General features: G+C 43.3%; 1 protein-coding gene across 3 annotated transcripts in view; it reads left to right on the forward strand.

The window, feature by feature from the left end:
- The window catches only part of LOC110507254 (nectin-1-like), a 453,892-nt gene that overhangs the window by 117,945 nt on the left and 313,090 nt on the right, over positions 1-22,857 (forward strand). For all 3 annotated transcript variants that reach the window (XM_036964625.2, XM_090224052.1, XM_090224053.1), the window contains exons 2-3: positions 11,515-11,886; positions 16,520-16,819. In XM_036964625.2, coding sequence (XP_036820520.2) covers positions 11,515-11,886; positions 16,520-16,819 — 672 coding nt within the window. The remainder of the gene's footprint in view (positions 1-11,514; positions 11,887-16,519; positions 16,820-22,857) is intronic.

Below are 22,857 nucleotides of genomic sequence, written 5' to 3' on the forward strand. Positions count from 1 at the left end.
TCCTACCTCCCTGGAAACAACTGGTGTTCAGCATTAATGTTCCTACCTCCCTGAAAACAGCTGGTGTTCAGAATTAATGTTCCTACCTCCCTGGAAACACCTGGTGTTCAGCATTAATGTTCCCACCTCCCTGGAAACAACTGGTGTTCAGCATTAATGTTCCTACCTCCCTGAAAACAGCTGGTGTTCAGAATTAATGTTCCTACCTCCCTGGAAACACCTGGTGTTCAGCATTAATGTGCCCACCACCCTGGAAACAACTGGTGTTCAGCATTAATGTTCCCACTAACCTCCTACCTGGAAAAAATTAATACTTTGATTATTTGAACTTGAGTTTGCTTGCTTAGCAACTCTCAATTAACACAACAAACTGGTAATGATTTTTTTTCTCACCCATCTACACACAATACCCCATAATGACAAAGTTAATTTTTTATTTATTTATTTTTCCATTTTTGCACATTTATTGAAAATTAAATAAATAAATATCTAATTTACATACACTACTGGTCAAAAGATTTAGAACACCTACTAATTCAAGTTTAATTTTTTTTTTTTTTTTTTTATTATTTTTTTTTTTACTATTTTCTACATTGTAGAATAGTAGTGAATACATCAGAACTATGAAATAACACATATGGAATCATGTAGGTACCAAAAAAGTTATTTATTCTTGTCACGGTCGTCATATGGAGGAGACCAAGGTGCAGCGTGGTAAGCGTACTGTTCACACTTCTTTAATAAAGAAAGAACACTGAACAAATGATACAAAACAACAAAATGAACCGGGAAGCTAATATGGCTAGTGCAGACAGGCAACTAAACATAGAATAAGAACCCACAAACTACCCAAGGAATATGGCTAGTGCAGACAGGCAACTAAACATAGAATAAGAACCCACAAACTACCCAAGGAATATGGCTACCTAAATATAGGCCTTAGAAAGGCAGGGTAGGATAGATGTAGGTCTGTAGTAGTTTGGGTCTAGAGTGTCTCCCCCTTTGAAAAGGGGGATGACCGCGGCAGCTTTGCAATCTTTGGGAATCTCAGACGATATGAAAGGGTGGTTGAACAGACTAGTAATAGGGGTTACAACAATTTCGGCAGATCGTTTTAGAAAGTCGAGGGTTCAGATTGTCTAGCCCTGGCTTGTTCCCCTTGCCCTTTCCCATTGCCCCCCCCCCCCTCACCATATACCCTGGTCCTTCCCCTATCCCCTTGCCCTTTCCCCTGGCCCCTGTTTCTGCCCCCTGGCCCCCCAACATGTTCCCTGGCCCTTCTCCTGGCCCTATCACCTGGCCCTTTACCCTGGCCCTATCCCCTATCCCCTGGCCCTCCCCTGGGTCCTGCCCCCCACCCCACCATGTTTCCTGGCCATTTCCCCTGTTCCCTGGCCCTTCTCCTGGCCCTATCCCCTGGCCCTGTCCCCTGGTCCTTCCCCCTGGCCCTGCCCTGTCCCAGGCTTCTATTTTGTACACAACCAGAGTGTTAATGTAATACTCATATTAGTGTAACTGTCACTTTAAGAGATGTGGCACATTATAACTTCTCATGTCTATGGGTTTTCATATTGAAGATATAGCAAAAAGCTTTGATGATGTAAAACATCCTATTTTCTCCTTCACTGTCTGTCAGACTGATATCCTCCCTAATCCCACATGTAATCATTGACCAGGTAGCATCCCAAATGGGACCCTATTCCCTCCCTATATAGTGCACTCATTTTGACCAAAGCTCTATGGGCCAAAGCTCTAGTGCACTAAATAGTGAATAGGGTACCATTTGGGATGCTTCCCATTTGGGTGTTTTGACTGTCAACCCCTCCTCCCTTCATCCAGTGTGTTTGGTTAGTGACAGTTGGTCTGCGTGCTATCTCTTATCAGGGTAGAGTGATGTCATCCTGTCATTGGCCAGGTAACATCAACACTGTTTTGTAGTCTAACCGAAACCAGAGTGAGAGAGAGACCTTGTTTAGTTAAAGCTGCAGGGGGAGAGAGAAGAGAGAGCTTTCTCTCTCTCTCTCTCTCTCTCTCTCTCTCTGTGTTTTTCTCTCTCTCCCCTTCTCTCTCTCTCTCTCTGTTTTTCTTTCTCTCCCCTTCTCTCTCTCACTCTCTCTGTTTTTCTCTCTCTCCCCATCTCTCTCTCTCTCTCTGTTTTTTTCTCTTTCTCTCCCCTTCTCTCTCTCTCTCTCTCCCCTTCTCTCTCTCTCTCTCTCTCTCTCTCTCTCTCTCTCTCTCTCTCTCTCTCTCTCTCTCTCTCTCTCTCTCTCTCTCTCAATCTCTCTCTCTCTCTCTGTTTTTCTCTCTGTCTCTCTCCGTTTTTCTCTCTTTCTCTTTCTCTCACTGTCTCTCCCCCCCTCTCTCTCTCTCTCTCATTCTCCCTCCCTCCCCCCTCGCTCTCTCTCTCTCTTCCTCTCTGTCCCTTTTTCTCTCTCGTTCTTCCTCCCTCCCTCTTTTTATATCTAACTCTCTCTCTCTTTCTCTCATTCTCCCTCCCTCCCTCCCTCCCTCCCTCCCTCCCTCGCTATCTCTATCTCTCTTCCTCTCTGTCCCTTTTTCTCTCTCGTTCTACCTCCCTCCCTCTCTTTATATCTAACTCTCTCTCCCCTTCTCTCTCTCTCTCTCTCTCCTTCTCTCTCTCATTCTCCCTCCCCCTCCCTCCCTCACTCCCTCGCTATCTCTCTCTCTCTTCCTCTCTGTCCCTTTTTCTCTCTCGTTCTAACTCCCTCCCTCTCTTTATATCTAACTCTCTCTCTCTTTCTCTCTCTCTCTCTATTCTATTCAAAGGGCTTTATTGACATGTTAAACATATGGTAACGTTGCCAAAGCAAGTGAAATAGATAATAAACTAAAGTGAGACGAAACAATAAAAAATGAACAGTAAACATTACACTCACAAAAGTTCCAAAAAAATAAAGACATTGTAAATATCATATGATTTATATTTACAGTGTTGTAATGATGTGCAAATAGTGTCTCTCTCTGTGATACTGTGTTTAGGTGTGACAGAGACTCTCCAGGGCTGTATTTTTACATTAACAGTCATTGCCAAGGTCAGAGTAGTCAAATCCCCAGTGTACATTTCTTCTTTGCCTCTAGATCAAATACAACTTCATCATTAATTCAATGAAATAATAGTACTAATGTTTCTGGTTTTACAGTGCCTTCAGAAAGTATTCAACTCCCTTGACTTTTCCCACATTGTGTTGTGTTACAGCCTGAGATTTTGTGACACTAATCTACTCACAATATCCCATTATGTCAATTTAGTTTTGAGATTTTTATACAAATTAATAAAATATGAAAAGCTTAAATAGCTTGAGTCAATAAATATTCAGTCTTTGTTATGGAAAGACTAATAAGTTCAGGAGTAAAACATGGCATAATAAGTTGCATGGACTCACTCTGTGAGCAACAATAATTTTTTTAGTGACTACCTCATCTCCGTACCACACACATACAGTTGTCTGTAAGGTTCCTCAGTCGAGTAGTGCATTTCAAGCACATATTCAACCAATCAAGACCAGGGAGGGAAGATGGGTAAAAAATAATAGTGAAGTTATTAATTACACTTTGGATGGTGTGTCGATACACCCAGTCACTACAAAGATACAGGCGTCCTTCCTAACTCAGTTGCCGAAGAGGAAGGAAACCGCTTAGGAATTTCACCATGAGGTCAAAGGTGACTTTAAAACAGCTACAGAGTTTAATGGCTGTGAAAGGAGAGAACTGAGGATGGATCAACAACATTGTAGTTACTCCACAATACCTCAATGACAGAGTGAACAGAAGGAAACCTGTACAGAATAGAAATATACAAGAACATGCATCCTGTTTGCAACAAGGCACTAAAGTAATACTTCCAATGTCACAAAGAAATACAATTTTTGTCTTGAATACAAAGCATTATGTTTGGGGCAAATCTAACACAACACATCACTATGTATCATGCTTCATATTTTCAAGCATGTGGTGGCTGCATCATGTTATGTGTATGCGTGTTATTGGCATGGACTACAGAGTTTTTTAGAATAAAAATAAATGGTATAGAGCTAAGCACACAAATCCTAGAGGAAAACTTGGTTCAGTCTTCTTTCCACCAGACACTGGGAGAAAAATTCAGGGCCATAACCTAAAACGCAAGGCCAAGTCTACACTGGAGTTGCCCACTAAGATGACATAGACTTTTCCTGAGTGGCCGAGTTGCAGTTTTGACTTAAATTGGGTTGAAAATCTATGGAAAAAATGGGTAATGTCTATCTAGCAATAATCAACAACCCATTTGACAGACCATTAATACTTTTTTTAAAGAATAATGGGAAAATACACCATCCAGGTGTGCAAAGCTCTTAGAGACTCACAGCTGTAGTTGCTGCCAAAGGTATTTCTAACATGTATTGACTCAGGGGGTTGAATACGTATAATAATCAAGATATATTAGTGTTTTACTTTTCATTTATTTTAGAAATGTTTTTTAAAAATGATTCCACTTTGACAATACCGAATATTTGGTGTAGATTGTTGACAAAAAATGACAATTTAATCCATGTTAATCCCGCTTTGTAACTCAACTAAATGTGGAAAAAGTCAAGGGTGTTGAATATTTTCCAAATAGGCCGTTGGAAAATGGAAGTTGACACAGGAACGGGTCCCGCAGGGTTTCTGGCAGGAATGGGAGTTTTAGATTCAAGTTCGGAACAGGACTGGATCGACAGTCCACAGGAACCGTTGGTTACTACTGCACCTCAGATTCATGCTGAAACATACTTTACACCTTTATATATGCATGTGTTCATCCGGTTAGTAGAAATGCTGCCTTCATCTGGTAATGTGGTTATCAGCTGTGTGTGCAGGCCGCTGTGGAAGTATTGCTGAGCAGCAGCCAAACGGAGAAGTTGCTATGGTTACTCACGTGCTGAGCGGGGACACACAGACAAGCAGTTATTTCTGTTTTCTGCCCGTATAAATGAGCACGGGAAGGGAGTGATTTTTATCTGGACGGGACAGGAACGTTCTGGGGTTATAGAACTGTTGAGGGATCAGGACAAGACGGGACAGGAGTGAATTTGTACTCCCGTGTCAACCTCTAGTCAGAAGCCTCTACAGTAGTGTAGTGATAACATAAAAACAGTTTGTAGTTGTGTGACAGTCTGATGAAGTAGGCTATACAGCATCCAGTGGTACATGCAACAAGGAATCATTGTGTGGAGAGGAGAAGAAACTGAAAGAGAGAGAGGACTGAGCTGCACTTCCTAACCTCCTGCCAAATGTATGACCATAATTGAGACACATATTTCCCTCGGATTACACAGATCCACAAAGAATTTGAAAACAAACCCAATGTTGATAAACTCCCATATCTATTGAGTGAAATACCACAGTGACATCACAGCAGCAAGATTTGTGACTTGTTGCCACAAGAAAAGGTCAACCAGTGAAGAACAAACACCATTGTAAATACAACCCATATTTGTGACTGACCGCTCTTATGTAGCAAAATCTGAAATTGTGTTTTTTTACATTGCATAAAAGTAGAGACTCAGAGCTACACAATTGTATATCATTTACTACAGTCGAGAAAGAATGAAAGTTATTCTGCTTTAAAAGTTTATAAACTTTTGAGAAAATGGCCCTTGAATGTTTTGATATACCAACTGGAGAGCTCCTCTTTGTCTCCACCCATTCAGCATCGTTCACACCCTCTTAAGCCTTAGCCCCGCCCATTCAGCATCGTTCACACCCTCTTAAGCCTTAGCCCCACCCATTCAGCATCGTTCACACCCTCTTATGCTTTAGCCCCGCCCATTCAGCATCGTTCACATCCTCTTAAGCTTTAGCCCCACCCATCAATACAAGGATTCACATGTGAGGCCATGTGCTAAACCGAGTGAGTACAGTAGTGTACTATACAACCAAAGATTTCAAGACTAAAGGCTGGTTTATACTACGGGTGTGATCGTAAATTAAATCTGGAATGCCAGAGTGTGCTCTGGGCATTCATAAACTCAGAGTGTTGTCAGATTGTCTGTTCGTAAACTCAGAGTGTTGTCAGATTGTCAGTTCGTAAACTCAGAGCGTTGTCAGATTGTCCGTTCGTAAACTCAGAGCGTTGTCAGATTGTCGGTTCGTAAACTCAGTGTTGTCAGATTGTCAGTTCGTAAACTCAGAGCATTGTCAGATTGTCCGTTCGTAAACTCAGAGCGTTGTCAGATTGTCAGTTCGTAAACTCAGAGCGTTGTCAGATTGTCCGTTCATAAACACAGAGCGTTGTCAGATTGTCCGTTCCTAAATTCAGAGCGTTTCGCTCTCGGAGCGTTCAGAGCGCATACTGGACATGAGGAGTAGGGTTAATCTGAGCATTCTGACTTCACAACAGTCAAGCACCCAAGTTAACTGGTCAATGTTGGCTAGCTTGCTAGCTGTTTCCAGACACAAATGAGATAACACCCCACTCTGACCATTTTACTCGCCCTAGCAGAGCTGGTTAGGCTGTTTTTAGGTTATCCAGAGCGCTGGTTACTGCAACTCTGCTGCTGGCAACAATTTAATTATGATTTTTTTTGTCAACGTTTACTCGGTGTTGAGCATTAGTACATTTGTCAGTTATTCTGCGCTCCGGTACACTCAGACGAGAGTGCTCTGAAAGTAGATACCTAGAGTGAATTTACCAGCTATGTCTTATCGACGATTGCCGCAGTGACATAAAAAAACATTCTATTGAAATAGTTACTTGCATAGTGGAGTCTTTTTTTTTTATACATGTAGCCAGCTAGCTAAACAATTAACCATATTCCCAACTCATAACGTTACCATGAACCTGCAGGTAGCTAACCAACCAGGTTAACTAATTAACATTAGGCTATAAATAGCAATGCAAATGGCTCTGCGATACAAATAATATTACTACACAGATCATACACGTAACGTTAGCTTGCTAAGCAAGTCAGCTAACGTTATCTAGCTAGCTAACAGTACACATTCACTTGAAAATGAGTTTCTGAGTTTCTCATGAAAATGAGTTTCTGACGAAATTAGAATCGTGTAATATCTGAAAATGTAGCTAGCTAGACTCTCTTACCCGTAAACATGGTTGGATTCTTCTCCCTCCCTGTCACGGATGCCATTGTTGCCATTAGTTTGAAGATGTAATCCAGAGACAGGTGTTTTTTCCATCTCCTTAGCTATCATACTCTAATTCCACTGATTTCAAAACTCAGTCCTCCAGAACTCGTCGAGAGCAACACTTATGCAGTTCTATTGTAATATTGTAAGAAATATTTACCTACACATACTCACTAGCTCATATTATAGAGAGATGTGTGCTACATGGCAGACCAATCCAAACTCATCTCTAGGCATGTCCAGCCAATCATGGCTAGCGGAGAGGTTGCTGACTTTTTCCGTGGCTAAACCAACTAGGCTCGTAATTGAATTGTTTTTGTATTTACAGATGGCATACACGTTTGTTATTCAGGAACATGAAAGTTCACATGTTCCATTTTGATTTAAAAAACATTTTATGTTCAAATGGCCCTCCTGTGAAGTAGTGACACGCAACATGCGCCTAGTTTACTGAAACGAGTCACATTTATGTTTATGTATTTTCCCTTTTATACTTTAACTTTTTGCACATCATTACGAAACTGTAAATAGCACATTTGAAATGTCATTTTAATTTGGGTCTTTGGTGAGCGTAATGTTTACTGCTCATTTTGATATTGTTTACTTCACTTTTGTTTATTATCTATATCACTGGCTTTGGTAACGTAAACATATGTTAATGCCGAGAGAGAGAAAGAGAGAGAGAGAGAGAATCTAGGTGCTGCTGTAGGCCCTCCTTGGTTGGGGACAGAAGCACCAGCTCATCAGGAGACATGTGACTTCAGAGGCTGGGTGCGGCATTCTGTTCTGCTAATTTGTTGATTTATATATTGAAGAGGGTTCAAGCTGCATCCTTGTCTCACCCCACGGCCCTGTGGAAAGAGGGTTCATCCTTGTCTCACCCCACGGCCCTGTGGAAAGAAATGTGTGTTTTTTTTGCCAATTTTAATTGTTCACTTGTTGTTTGTGTACATAGTATAATGTCATATGTTTTTCACCAAACACCACTTACCATAAATTTGTATAGCGGACCCTCATGCCAAATTGAGTCAAAAGCTTTTTTGAAATCAACAGACTTTGCCTTATTTTGGTTTGTTTGTTTGTCAATTGGGGTGTGTGGGGTGAATACGTGGTCTGTCGTATGGTAATTTGGTAAAAAGCCTGTTTGACATTTGCTTGCTTGTTTTCACTGAGGAAATGTACAAGTTTATTGTTAATGATAATGCTGAGGATTTTGCCAAGGTTGCTGTTGACACATATCCTATGGTAGTTATTGGGGTCAAATCTGTCTCCAATTTTGTGGATTGGGGTGATCAGTCCTTGGGTCCAAATATTGGGGAAGATGCCAGAGCTGAGGATGATGTTGAAGAGTTTAAGTATAGCCAGATGGAATTTGTGGTCTGTATATTTTATCATTTCATTTAGGATACCATCAACACCACAGGCCTTTTTGGGTTGGAGGGTTTTTATTTTGTCCTGTACTTGGGACTACGTCAATTTTATTCCCCACAATTCCCTCTGGTTGGCATCTGTGTGGGCTGAGAGTCTGAGAGGGTAAAGAGAATGAGGAGGATGAGGTCTCTCTCTCTCCATCTCTCTCTCTCTCTCTCCATCTCATTCTCTCTCTCATCTCTCCATCTCTCTCTCTCTCTCTCTCCATCTCTCTCTCCATCTCTCTCACCATCTCTCTCTCTCTCTCTCCATCTCATTCTCTCTCTCATCTCACCATCTCTCTCTCTCTCTCTTTCTCAGTATTGTTGTTTCAGTGCCGCCACAGCCAATGGTCCAGCTGTAATACCATGAAATACAGTACCCGAGTTGAGAGCAGGGACACAGGGTCTGTATGTAGGAGGAGGGGAAGAGGGGTGAGAGGGTGAGGAGAGGGGGAGGAGAGGAGAAGGTGAGAAGAGGGTGAGGAGAGGAGAAGGGGGGGAGGAGAAGAGAAGATGATGGTATGTAGGGAGAAAGAAGGATGGACTAGAGAGAGAGGATGATTGAGTTTAGAATTGTATTTATTTAACTAGGAAAGTCAGTTAAGAACAAATTCTTATTTACAATGGCAGCCTACCGGGGAACAGTGGGTTAACTGCCTTGTTCAGGGGCAGAACGACAGATTTTTACCTTGTCAGCTCGGGATGGAGATAGAGGGAGGTAGAGAGAGAAGGATGGATATAGAGGGAGGTAGAGAGAGAATGATGGAGATAGAGAGAGAAGGATGGAGAAAGGAGTTATGTGTTGAGGGACAGCTGAGCTGACGTTAGGGCTTTAGAACTGTGGTGCCAGCTAGTCTCAGTAAACCATCCTGCCAGGTTAGAACTGCTGTGCCAGCTAGTCTCAGTAAACCATCCTGCCAGGTTAGAACTGCTGTGCCAGCTAGTCTCAGTAAACCATCCTGCCAGGTTAGAACTGCTGTGCCAGCTAGTCTCAGTAAACCATCCTGCCAGGTTAGAACTGTGGTGCCAGCTAGTCTCAGTAAACCATCCTGCCAGGTTAGAACTGCTGTGCCAGCTAGTCTCAGTAAACCATCCTGCCAGGTTAGAACTGCTGTGCCAGCTAGTCTCAGTAAACCATCCTGCCAGGTTAGAACTGTGGTGCCAGCTAGTCTCAGTAAACCATCCTGCCAGGTTAGAACTGTGGTGCCAGCTAGTCTCAGTAAACCATCCTGCCAGGTTAGAACTGCTGTGCCAGCTAGTCTCAGTAAACCATCCTGCCAGGTTAGAACTGCTGTGCCAGCTAGTCTCAGTAAACCATCCTGCCAGGTTAGAACTGTGGTGCCAGCTAGTCTCAGTAAACCATCCTGCCAGGTTAGAACTGCTGTGCCAGCTAGTCTCAGTAAACCATCCTGCCAGGTTAGAACTGCTGTGCCAGCTAGTCTCAGTAAACCATCCTGCCAGGTTAGAACTGTGGTGCCAGCTAGTCTCAGGAAACCATCCTGCCAGGTTAGAACTGCTGTGCCAGCTAGTCTCAGTAAACCATCCTGCCAGGTTAGAACTGCTGTGCCAGCTAGTCTCAGGAAACCATCCTGCCAGGTTAGAACTGCTGTGCCAGCTAGTCTCAGTAAACCATCCTGCCAGGTTAGAACTGCTGTGCCAGCTAGTCTCAGTAAACCATCCTGCCAGGTTAGAACTGCTGTGCCAGCTAGTCTCAGTAAACCATCCTGCCAGGTTAGAACTGCTGTGCCAGCTAGTCTCAGTAAACCATCCTGCCAGGTTAGAACTGTGGTGCCAGCTAGTCTCAGTAAACCATCCTGCTAGGTTAGAACTGCTGTGCCAGCTAGTCTCAGTAAACCATCCTGCCAGGTTAGAACTGTGGTGCCAGCTAGTCTCAGTAAACCATCCTGCCCCGGTTAGAACTGCTGTGCCAGCTAGTCTCAGTAAACCATCCTGCCAGGTTAGAACTGCTATGCCAGCTAGTCTCAGTAAACCATCCTGCCAGGTTAGAACTGCTATGCCAGCTAGTCTCAGTAAACCATCCTGCCAGGTTAGAACTGTGGTGCCAGCTAGTCTCAGTAAACCATCCTGCCAGGTTAGAACTGTGGTGCCAGCAACTCTCAATTAAACCATCCTGCCAGGTTAGAACTGTGGTGCCAGCAACTCTCAGTAAACCATCCTGAACTGAGGGTCTACTACAGAACTTCAGACTCAGTCAGGTAGACCCGTGAAAACCTGTACTTTGTCTCCTCGATTGTTCCTCAAGCAAGGGGGGAGGCCAATGACATCACAGATTCCCATCTGACCAATTGTAAACTTGAAGTTTACAGTTGTCTTAAAACACTATTTTGCTCAAAACAAATTTTTGACCTTTTAGTGTTCTTTACTGTTTTCATACTGGGCTATCGCTTTTCAACAGGAACCGTTCAACAAGCACTGGAGGACGTCGAGGTTTAGGGATCGGGTTGTTTTTGTGGAACTCGGGGTGGGTGGTGGGTGTTTCTCTGGGATTAAATATGTGGAGCTTGCAGTGTGTGTGGATGGATGGTGCGTCTACACTCTGCCAAGCAGGCTGGAATGGACTTGTGGGCCTGCAGATCATAATGAAATGTTGTTTTGTTCTCTTTCCCTCTCCTTCCCTCTCTCTCTGTCTCCCCCTTTCCCCTCCCCTCTCTCCTCCTCCTCCCCTCCCCGCCCCCCTCCTCTCCTCCCCCTCCCCTCCCCCTCCCCTCTTCCTCTCCCTCCCCTCCCCTCCCCTCCCCTCTGTCCTACCCCCCCCCCTCCTCTTCTTCCCTCCTCCTCTCCTCCCCTCCCCACTCTCTCCTCCCCCTCCTCCTCTCCTCCCCTCCCCACTCTCTCCTCCCCCTCCTCCTCTCCTCCCATCCTCCCCTCCCCTCCCCCCCTCCTCCTCTCCTCCCATCCTCCTCCTCCTCCCCTCTCGTCCCCTCCTCCTCTCCTCTCCTCCCCTCTGTCCTTCTCTCAGCTGGAGATGGACAGAGTGTCCAGATGGACTCCATTAAGTCAGGCTTCGTGGGCTCCCAGGTGGAGCTGCGTTGTATCTTCGTTAATTCCAACCCTCCAGTCAAGATCTCTCAGGTGACGTGGCAGAAGTTCCTGAACGGCACCAAACAGAACGTGGCCATCGCCAACCCGTCGCTGGGGGTGTCCGTGCTCCCGCCCTTCAAGGAGAGGGTGACGTTCAAGCAGGCTGCGGTCCGCCACCGCACCCCGTCTCTGGAGGATACCACCATCATGTTCTCCAACCTGAGGCTGTCTGATGAGGCCGCATACATCTGCGAGTACACCACCTTCCCTGCTGGGAACCGAGAGAACATGGTCAACCTCACCGTGTTTGGTAACAACCCAATATGACACTGCAAGACATTCTAGTCAGCCCCCCTCAATTAGGATGACCTCATAACCAAGACATTCTAGTCAGCCGCCATCAATTAGAATGACCTCATAACCAAGACATTCTAGTCACCCCCCTTAATTAGAATGACCTCATAACCAAGACATTCTAGTCAGCCCCCCTCAATTAGAATGACCTGATAACCAAGACATTCTAGTCTGCCCCCCTCAATTAGAATGACCTCATAACCAAGACATTCTAGTCTGCCCCCCCTCAATTAGAATGACCTGATAACCAAGACATTCTAGTCACCCCCCTCAATTAGAATGACCTGATAACCAAGACATTCTAGTCACCCCCCTCAATTAGAATGACCTGATAACCAAGACATTCTAGTCACCCCCCTCAATTAGAATGACCTCATAGCCAAGACATTCTAGTCTGCCCCCCTCAATTAGAATGACCTGCTGACCAAGACATTCTAGTCACCCCCCCTCAATTAGAATGACCTGATAACCAAGACATTCTAGTCACCCCCCCTCAATTAGAATGGCCTGATAACCAAGACATTCTAGTCACCCCCCCCCCCCCCCCTCAATTAGAATGACCTGATAACCAAGACATTCTAGTCCGCTGCCATCAATTAGAATGACCTGATAACCAAGACATTCTAGTCAGCCCCCCTTAAATATAATGACCTCATATCCAAGACATTCTAGTCAGCCCCCCTTAATTAGAATGACCTCATAACCAAGACATTCTAGTCACCCCCCCTCAATTAGGATGACCTGATAACCAATACATTCTAGTCACCCCCCCCCCCCCCTCAATTAGAATGACCTGATAACCAAGACATTCTAGTCAGCCCCCCTCAATTAGAATGACCTCATATCCAAGACATTCTAGTCAGCCCCCCTTAATTAGAATGACCTCATAACCAAGACATTCTAGTCACCCCCCCTCAATTAGGATGACCTGATAACCAATACATTCTAGTCACCCCCCCCCCCCCCCCTCAATTAGAATGACCTCATAACCAAGACATTCTAGTCTGCCCCCCTCAATTAGAATGACCTGCTGACCAAGACATTCTAGTCACCCCCCCTCAATTAGAATGACCTCATAACCAAGACATTCTACTCAGCCCCCCCTCAATTAGAATGACCTGATAACCAAGACACTCTAGTCAGCCCCCCTCAATTAGAATGACCTGATAACCAAGACATTCTACTGAGCCCCCCCTCAATTAGAATGACCTCATAACCAAGACATTCTAGTCACCACCCTCAATTAGAATTACCTGATAACCAATACATTCTAGTCACCCCCCTCAATTAGAATTACCTGATAACCAATACATTCTAGTCACCCCCCTCAATTAGAATGACCTGATAACCAAGACATTCTAGTCAGCCCCCCTCAATTAGAATTACCTCATAACAAGACATTCTAGTCACCCCCCTCAATTAGAATGACCTCATAACCAAGACATTCTAGTGACCCCCCTCAATTAGAATGAACTCATAACCAAGACATTCTAGTCAGCCCCCCTCAATTAGAATGACCTCATAACCAAGACATTCTAGTCACCCCCCTCAATAAGAATGACCTGATAACCAAGACATTCTAGTCACCCCCCATCAATTAGAATTACCTGATAACCAATACTTTCTAGTCACCTCCCTCAATTAGAATTACCTGATAACCAAGACATTCTAGTCAGCCCCCCTCAATTAGAATGACCTGATAACCAAGACATTCTAGTCACCCCCCTCAATTAGAATGACCTGATAACCAACACATTCTAGTCAGCCCCCCTTAATTAGAATGACCTGATAACCAAGACATTCTAGTCACCCCCCTCCAATTAGAATGACCAGATAACCAAGACATTCTAGTCACCCCCGTCAATTAGAATGACCTGATAAAATAAAATATAATGTTACAGCTGTGTGAGAAGATGAACATACTCTTTATATGTCCTTGAACTTCACTTGATCTGCCCTACACCTGCCTGTGCCCTGTTCTACACCTGCCCTTGACCTGCCCGTGCCCTGTTCTACACCTGCCCTTGACCTGCCCAACACATGTCCTTGACCTGCCCTTGACCTGCCCAACACATGTCCTTGACCTGCCCTTGACCTGCCCTACACCTGCACTTGACCTGCCCTACACCTGCCCCTGACATGCCCTAGACCTGCCCTAGACCTGCCCTACACCTGCCCTTGACCTTCCTTGACCTGCCATTGACCTGCCCTACACCTGCCCTACACCTGCCCTTGACCTGACCTACACCTGCCCTACACCTGCACTTGACCTTCCTTGACCTACCCTATACCTGCCCTACACCTGCCATTGATCTGCCCTAGACCTGTCCTTGACATGCCCTAGACCTTGCATTGACCTGCCCTTGACCTGCCCTAGACCTGCCCTTAACCTGCCCCATACCTGCCCTTGACCTGCCCTAGACCTGCACTTAACTTGCTTACTTGATTGTGAGGTCAGACACTATAGCATTCTAACCTTAGAAAACCTGTCAGGCCACTTAGCCAGGCTGTGTTTTTGTGAAAGTGTTGGAGATGTGATATATTCTATTCATAGAGATTTCCCCAGAAGGAACACACCGCCATAAAGCACACAGCCATATTGCCTTCATGTAACCAGAGATGCTGCAGAGTACAGAGAAATAAATAAGTACAGTGCCTTCAGAAACTATTCTCACCCCTTGACTTTTTCAACATTTGTATGTGTTACAGCCTGAATTTAACATGGATTAAATGTAGATTTTTTTGTCAGGGGCCTACACATAAAACCCCATAATGTCAAACTGGAATGATGTTTTTAGAAATCTGTACAAAAATGTATTCAAAATGGAAATCTGAAATGTCAATTAGTATTAAACCCCTTTGTTATAGCAAGCCAACATAAGTTCAGGAGTAAAAATGTGCTTAACAAGTCACATAATAAGTTGCATGGACTCACTTTGTGTGCCATACTTGTGTTTAACATAATTTTTTATGACTACCTCATCTCTGTATCCCACACATACAAGTAAGGTCCCTCAGTTGAGCAGTGAATTTCAAACATAGATTCAACCACAAAGACCAGGGAGGTTTTCCAATGCCTCGCAAAGCATATGAAAGCCATCTGCAGCGCTTCATATCTTGTCTATCTGCGGTTCTTCATATCATATCTATCTGCAGCTATTCATATCATAGCTATCTGCAGCTATTCATATCATAGCTATCTGCAGCTATTCATATCATAGCTATCTGCAGCTCTTCATATCAATGCTATCTGCAGCTATTCATATCATAGCTATCTGCAGCTCTTCATATCATAGCTATCTGCAGCTCTTCATATCATAGCTATCTGCAGCTCTTCATATCATATCTATCTGCAGCTATTCATATCATAGCTATCTGCAGCTCTTCATATCATATCTATCTGCAGCTCTTCATATCATAGCTATCAGCAGCTATTCATATCATAGCTATCAGCAGCTCTTCATATCATATCTATCTGCAGCTCTTCATATCATAGCTATCTGCAGCTCTTCATATCATAGCTATCTGCAGCTCTTCATATCATAGCTATCAGCAGCTATTCATATCATAGCTATCAGCAGCTCTTCATATCATATCTATCTGCAGCTCTTCATATCATAGCTATCAGCAGCTCTTCATATCATATCTATCTGCAGCTATTCATATCATAGCTATCTGCAGCTCTTCATATCATATCTATCTGCAGCTCTTCATATCATAGCTATCAGCAGCTATTCATATCATAGCTATCTGCAGCTCTTCATATCATAGCTATCAGCAGCTCTTCATATCATATCTATCTGCAGCTCTTCATATCATATCTATCTGCAGCTCTTCATATCATAGCTATCTGCTGCTCTTTATCTGCTCCACAGCTACAGTTTCCCATGTGAGCGTTCTCTCGTGCTTACCTGAGCCTTTTGACGCCACTGTAGTAAATTGCTAATTGCCAGCCCTCAAAGGATTTCATTTGGAAGATGTTGTTCATTTGGAAAGCTTCTCCATCTGTTGAGGCTTTCTGACAACTGGGTTTGGCTTTGAGCACGTCAGGGAGGGACGTTCCTTCGTTGATTTAAATCATCACAAAACCTTTTTTCATCTTTCTCCCACCCTAGATTCATACGTTTCAAATAGTTATCAGTTAATCTGAGGCTTAACGTTGAAATAATTATAAACCTAGAAAGAAAAATCCACACAATCCAAAAAGTAATTTACTTCACAGAAAGCTATATATTTTTTAAATGAAGGGCATCGGCATTGAGACGTGGTGCATTCAAAACAAACTAATTAGACCAGTAGAACTTTTTCATTGTATTTTTCCTTCACGTTTAATAAAAACCCTTGCCACCCTTTAATCACTTTGCTTATTTGATTTAAATCAAGAAAGAGCCTTGTTTCCAGCCTTGTTTTAAGACTAGTCCCTTTATGATGTTTTGATAGGAAATGCGTTTGTATTTTGCTATGATTGTTGCTTTTCAATAGTTTCTTCTTGGTGTCAAAATGACCCCCATTGGTAATCCAAGTTAGTGGCATGAGCGTTAATCACTTTGTTTGTTTTGTTCACGTTTATTATCCCTCTTTCCTTCCAGCTCGACCTCAGACCCGAATGACCTTGACCACGCCCACCATCGTGGCCCGCCCCCAGAAGCGGAAGATGACCGTGGCGACCTGCCTCTCGGCTAATGGAAAGCCTCAGAGTGTGATCAAGTGGGACACGAGGCTGAAGGGCGAAGCCACGTTCCAAGAGACGCAGAATGCCAACGGCACGGTGACCGTTAGGAGCAACTATGTGGTCGTGCCGAGCAGAGAGACACACAAACAGAAACTCACCTGCATCGTAACCTACAACAACGAGAGGATTACAGACAGTGTCGTGCTCAACGTGCAATGTGAGTTATCGCAGTTATTTTCATGTCAATCAATCAACCAATCAATCAAATTTCCCCAAAGGGAAATGTGGTTTCTGGGCAGGATTTACATGATAAATACACTATATCATGCAAAACACACTAGTCACAAAACAAAGCACATAACCTTTATTTAAACATGTATTTAACCTAACAGGCTGACTAAACCGCTCACGTCGCGTCAGTTCCATTTGTGACGCAGATCACGCTGCAAGTCCTGCCTCTCCCATCTCCTCATTGGTTTATAGAAGCAGGTACCCAGGTGCCATCTCCTCATTGGTTTATAGAAGCAGGTACCCAGGTGCCATCTCCTCATTGGTTTATAGAAGCAGGTACCCAGGTGCCATCTCCTCATTGGTTTATAGAAGCAGGTACCCAGGTGCCATCTCCTCATTGGTTTATAGAAGCAGGTACCCAGGTGCCATCTCCTCATTGGTTTATAGAAGCAGGTACCCAGGTGCCATCTCCTCATTGGTTTATAGATGCAGGTACCCAGGTGCCGTCTCCTCATTGGTTTATAGAAGCAGGTATCCAGGTGCCATCTCCTCATTGGTTTATAGAAGCAAGTACCCCCCATGCCATCTCCTCATTGGTTTATAGAAGCAGGTACCCAGGTGCCATCTCCTCATTGGTTTATAGAAGCAGGTACCCAGGTGCCATCTCCTCATTGGTTTATAGAAGCAGGTACCCAGGTGCCGTCTCCTCATTGGTTTATAGAAGCAGGTACCCAGGTGCCATCTCCTCATTGGTTTATAGAAGCAGGTACCCAGGTGCCATCTCCTCATTGGTTTATAGAAGCAGGTACCCAGGTGCCATATCCTCATTGGTTTATAGAAGCAGGTACCCAGGTGCCATCTCCTCATTGGTTTATAGAAGCAGGTACCCAGGTGCCATCTCCTCATTGGTTTATAGAAGCAGGTACCCAGGTGCCATCTCCTCATTGGTTTATAGATGCAGGTACCCAGGTGCCGTCTCCTCATTGGTTTATAGAAGCAGGTACCCAGGTGCCATCTCCTCATTGGTTTATAGAAGCAGGTACCCAGGTGCCATCTCCTCATTGGTTTATAGAAGCAGGTTTATGAAAGTTGCCAACCGCAATATAAAGTCCAGAGAAGAAAAGGCCTGGAAGGAAGAGAGATGACTAGAAACGATTCGGTTGACAGTTTTATGTGTGGATTAATTGGCAGGGTAGAGGTCCTTGTGCATTTCAGGTAAAATAACAACTCAAGGTTTATATCCCAGGACAAATTATCTAGCAACAGCAGCTAACTAAAAAGGACAAATTAGCTAGCAAGTGCAAGCCAGCTAGCTAAATTGCCATACATGTTTAATGCTTTTCGACCTGTCCCCAAATTAATGTAATTGGTTCAGAGTTTGTTTTGATATTTTAACCTGTGTGTCGTGATCGCGTTTGGTGTGGGGGTACAAAATAAATGTATGCACGATGGCTCACGAGTCTCTTACTGGGGCATCTGAAATAGAACCCTGAACCTCAGTGTGAAGAGTCTCTTACTGGGGCATCTGAAATAGAACCCTAAACCTCAGTGTGAAGAGTCTCTTACTGGGGCATCTGAAATAGAACCCTAAACCTCAGTGTGTAGAGTCTCTTACTGGGGCATCTGAAATAGAACCCTGAACCTCAGTGTGAAGAGTCTCTTATTGGGGCATCTGAAATAGAACCCTAAACCTCAGTGTGAAGAGTCTCTTACTGGGGCATCTGAAATAGAACCCTAAACCTCAGTGTGAAGAGTCTCTTACTGGGGCATCTGAAATAGAACCCTAAACCTCAGTGTGAAGAGTCTCTTACTGGGGCATCTGAAATAGAACCCTAAACCTCAGTGTGAAGAGTCTCTTACTGGGGCATCTGAAATAGAACCCTAAACCTCAGTGTGTAGAGTCTCTTACTGGGGCATCTGAAATAGAACCCTGAACCTCAGTGTGAAGAGTCTCTTACTGGGGCATCTGAAATAGAACCCTAAACCTCAGTGTGAAGAGTCTCTTACTGGGGCATCTGAAATAGAACCCTAAACCTCAGTGTGTAGAGTCTCTTACTGGGGCATCTGAAATAGAACCCTAAACCTCAGTGTGAAGAGTCTCTTACTGGGGCATCTGAAATAGAACCTTAAACCTCAGTGTGAAGAGTCTCTGACTGGGGCATCTGCAAAGGTACCCTATTCCCTATTGTACTGCACTACTTTTGATCAATGCACTATGTCAGAGCCTATGGCTTTGTTGTCAAAATCATTTTAGTTAAATTATAGGGAGGTTCTATGTAGGGCACTATGTAGGGAATAGTGTGTCATTTCCTGGGTCAGCCAATGTCTATCTGCTTCAATCAACAGCAGGAAGAGCTAGTCTACATGATTCATATCGTCTGTGAGTGGAAGTACATGATTCATATCGTCTTATAGAGGAAATATAGCAGTAGGGCTGAAAGCAGATGATAGCTGTGGTGTCTCAACATGTAGAATCATCAGGACAGAAAATAAAGATATTCTGGTCAGGGAATTCAGGTCAGAGGCAATAGGACCGCCACCCACTGGTTTTAACTGTTCATCGTTCTATTCTGTTCTATTCTGTTCTATTCTTCTGTTCTGCTCTGTTCTGCTCTATTCTGTTCTCCTCTATTCTGTTCTGCTCTATTCTGTTCTACTCTATTCTGTTCTATTCTGTTATATTCTATTCTGCTCTGTTCTGCTCTCTTCTGTTCTCCTCTATTCTGTTCTATTCTGTTCTATTCTTCTGTTATATTCTGTTCTATTCTTCTATTCTGTTCTGTTCTATTTTGTTCTATTCTTCTGTTCTGTTCTATTCTGCTCTTCTGTTCTGTTCTGCTCTTCTGTTCTGCTCTGTTCTGTTCTGCTCTGTTCTGCTCTGTTCTGTTATGTTCTATTCTGCTCTGTTCTGCTATTTTCTGTTCTGCTCTGCTCTGTTCTGTTATGTTCTATTCTGCTCTGTTCTGCTATTTTCTGTTCTGCTCTGCTCTGTTCTGCTCTGTTCTGTTATGTTCTATTCTGCTCTGTTCTGCTCTTCTGTTCTGCTCTGCTCTGTTTTGTTATGTTCTGCTCTTTTCTGTTCTGTTCTATTCTGCTCTGTTCTGCTCCATTCTGTTATGTCCTGCTCTGTTCTGCTCCATTCTGTTCTATTCTGCTATGTTCTGTTCAGCTCTGTTATATTCTGGTCTATTCTGCTCTGTTCTGTTCTATTCTGCTCTTCTGTTCTGTTCTTTTCTGCTCTGTTCTGATCTATTCTACTCTGCTCTATTCTGCTCTGTTCTATTCTGCTCTGCTCTATTCTGTTCTGCTCTATTCTGTTCTGTGCTATTCTGCTCTTCTATTCTGTTCTGTTCTGCTCTGTACTGTTTTATTCTGCTCTGTTCTGCTCTATTCTGCTCTTCTGTTCTGCTCTGCTCTGTTCTGCTCTATTCTGTTCTGTTCTATTCTGCTCTATTATGTTCTGCTCTGCTCTATTCTGCTCTGTTCTATTCTGCTCTTCTGTTCTGCTCTGTTCTATTCTGCTCTGTTCTGCTCTATTCTGTTCTGTTCTATTCTGCTCTATTATGTTCTGCTCTGTTCTATTCTGCTCTTTTCTGTTATGTTCTATTCTGCTCTGCTCTACTCTGTTCTACTCTATTCTGTTCTATTCCGCACTGCTCTATACTTTTCTTTTATGTTCTATTCTGCTCTGCTCTACTCTCTTCTATTCTGTTCTATTCCGCACTGCTCTATACTTTTCTATTCTGCTCTGTTCTGCTCTATTATGATCTATTCTGCTCTGTTCTGCTATTTTCTATTCTGCTCTGTTCTGCAATTTTCTATTCTGTTCTGCTCAGTTCTGTTCTATTCTGCTCTGTTCTGCTCCATCTGTTCTGTTCTTCTCTATTCTGCTCTGCTCTACTCTGTTCTACTCTATTCTGTTCTATTCCGCTCTGCTCTATACTTTTCTATTCTGCTCTGTTCTGTTCTGCTCTATTATGATCTAGTCTGCTCTGTTCTGCTCAGTTCTGCTCTGTTCTGCTCCATTCTGCTCTGTTCTGCCATGTTCTATTCTGCTATGTTCTATTCTGCTATGTTCTGTTCTGTTCTGCTCTATTCTGTTCTGCTCTGTTCTATTCTGTTCTATTCTGTTCTGCTCTGTTCTGCTCTATTCTGTTCTCCTCTATTCTGTTCTGTTCTATTCTTCTGTTCTGTTCTATTCTGTTCTGTTCTGCTCTATTCTGTTCTATTCTGCTCTGTTCTGTTCTCTTCTGTTCTATTCTTCTATTCTGTTATATTCTGTTATATTCTTCTATTCTGTTCTATTCTGTTCTGCTCTATTTTGTTGTATTATTCTGTTCTGTTCTATTCTGCTCTTCTGTTCTGCTCTGTTCTGCTCTTCTGTTCTGTTCTGCTCTTCTGTTCTGTTCTATTCTGCTCTTCTGTTCTGTTCTATTCTGCTCTTCTGTTCTGCTCTGCTCTGTTCTGCTCTGCTCTGTTATGTTCTATTCTGCTCTGTTCTGCTCCATTCTGTTATGTCCTGCTCCGTTATGTTCTGCTCCATTCTGTTCTATTCTGCTATGTTCTGCTCCTTTCTGTTCTGTTCTATTCTGCTCTGTTCTGCTCCATTCTGTTATGTCCTGCTCTGTTCTGTTCTGCTCCATTCTGTTCTATTCTGCTATTTTCTGTTCTGCTCTGCTCTGTTCTGCTCTGTTCTGTTATGTTCTATTCTGCTCTGTTCTGCTCTTCTGTTCTGCTCTGCTCTGTTTTGTTATGTTCTGCTCTTTTCTGTTCTGTTCTATTCTGCTCTGTTCTGCTCCATTCTGTTATGTCCTGCTCTGTTCTGCTCCATTCTGTTCTATTCTGCTATGTTCTGTTCAGCTCTGTTATATTCTGGTCTATTCTGCTCTGTTCTGTTCTATTCTGCTCTTCTGTTCTGTTCTTTTCTGCTCTGTTCTGATCTATTCTACTCTGCTCTATTCTGCTCTGTTCTATTCTGCTCTGCTCTATTCTGTTCTGCTCTATTCTGTTCTGTGCTATTCTGCTCTTCTATTCTGTTCTGTTCTGCTCTGTACTGTTTTATTCTGCTCTGTTCTGCTCTATTCTGCTCTTCTGTTCTGCTCTGCTCTGTTCTGCTCTATTCTGTTCTGTTCTATTCTGCTCTATTATGTTCTGCTCTGCTCTATTCTGCTCTGTTCTATTCTGCTCTTCTGTTCTGCTCTGTTCTATTCTGCTCTGTTCTGCTCTATTCTGTTCTGTTCTATTCTGCTCTATTATGTTCTGCTCTGTTCTATTCTGCTCTTTTCTGTTATGTTCTATTCTGCTCTGCTCTACTCTGTTCTACTCTATTCTGTTCTATTCCGCACTGCTCTATACTTTTCTTTTATGTTCTATTCTGCTCTGCTCTACTCTCTTCTATTCTGTTCTATTCCGCACTGCTCTATACTTTTCTATTCTGCTCTGTTCTGCTCTATTATGATCTATTCTGCTCTGTTCTGCTATTTTCTATTCTGCTCTGTTCTGCAATTTTCTATTCTGTTCTGCTCAGTTCTGTTCTATTCTGCTCTGTTCTGCTCCATCTGTTCTGTTCTTCTCTATTCTGCTCTGCTCTACTCTGTTCTACTCTATTCTGTTCTATTCCGCTCTGCTCTATACTTTTCTATTCTGCTCTGTTCTGTTCTGCTCTATTATGATCTAGTCTGCTCTGTTCTGCTCAGTTCTGCTCTGTTCTGCTCCATTCTGCTCTGTTCTGCCATGTTCTATTCTGCTATGTTCTATTCTGCTATGTTCTGTTCTGTTCTGCTCTATTCTGTTCTGCTCTGTTCTATTCTGTTCTATTCTGTTCTGCTCTGTTCTGCTCTATTCTGTTCTCCTCTATTCTGTTCTGTTCTATTCTTCTGTTCTGTTCTATTCTGTTCTGTTCTGCTCTATTCTGTTCTATTCTGCTCTGTTCTGTTCTCTTCTGTTCTATTCTTCTATTCTGTTATATTCTGTTATATTCTTCTATTCTGTTCTATTCTGTTCTGCTCTATTTTGTTGTATTAT

The sequence above is a fragment of the Oncorhynchus mykiss genome, chromosome 27 (genome assembly GCF_057628025.1).
Source record: "Oncorhynchus mykiss isolate SJ-2025 chromosome 27, ASM5762802v1, whole genome shotgun sequence".
In the NCBI taxonomy this organism is placed as follows: domain Eukaryota; kingdom Metazoa; phylum Chordata; class Actinopteri; order Salmoniformes; family Salmonidae; genus Oncorhynchus; species Oncorhynchus mykiss.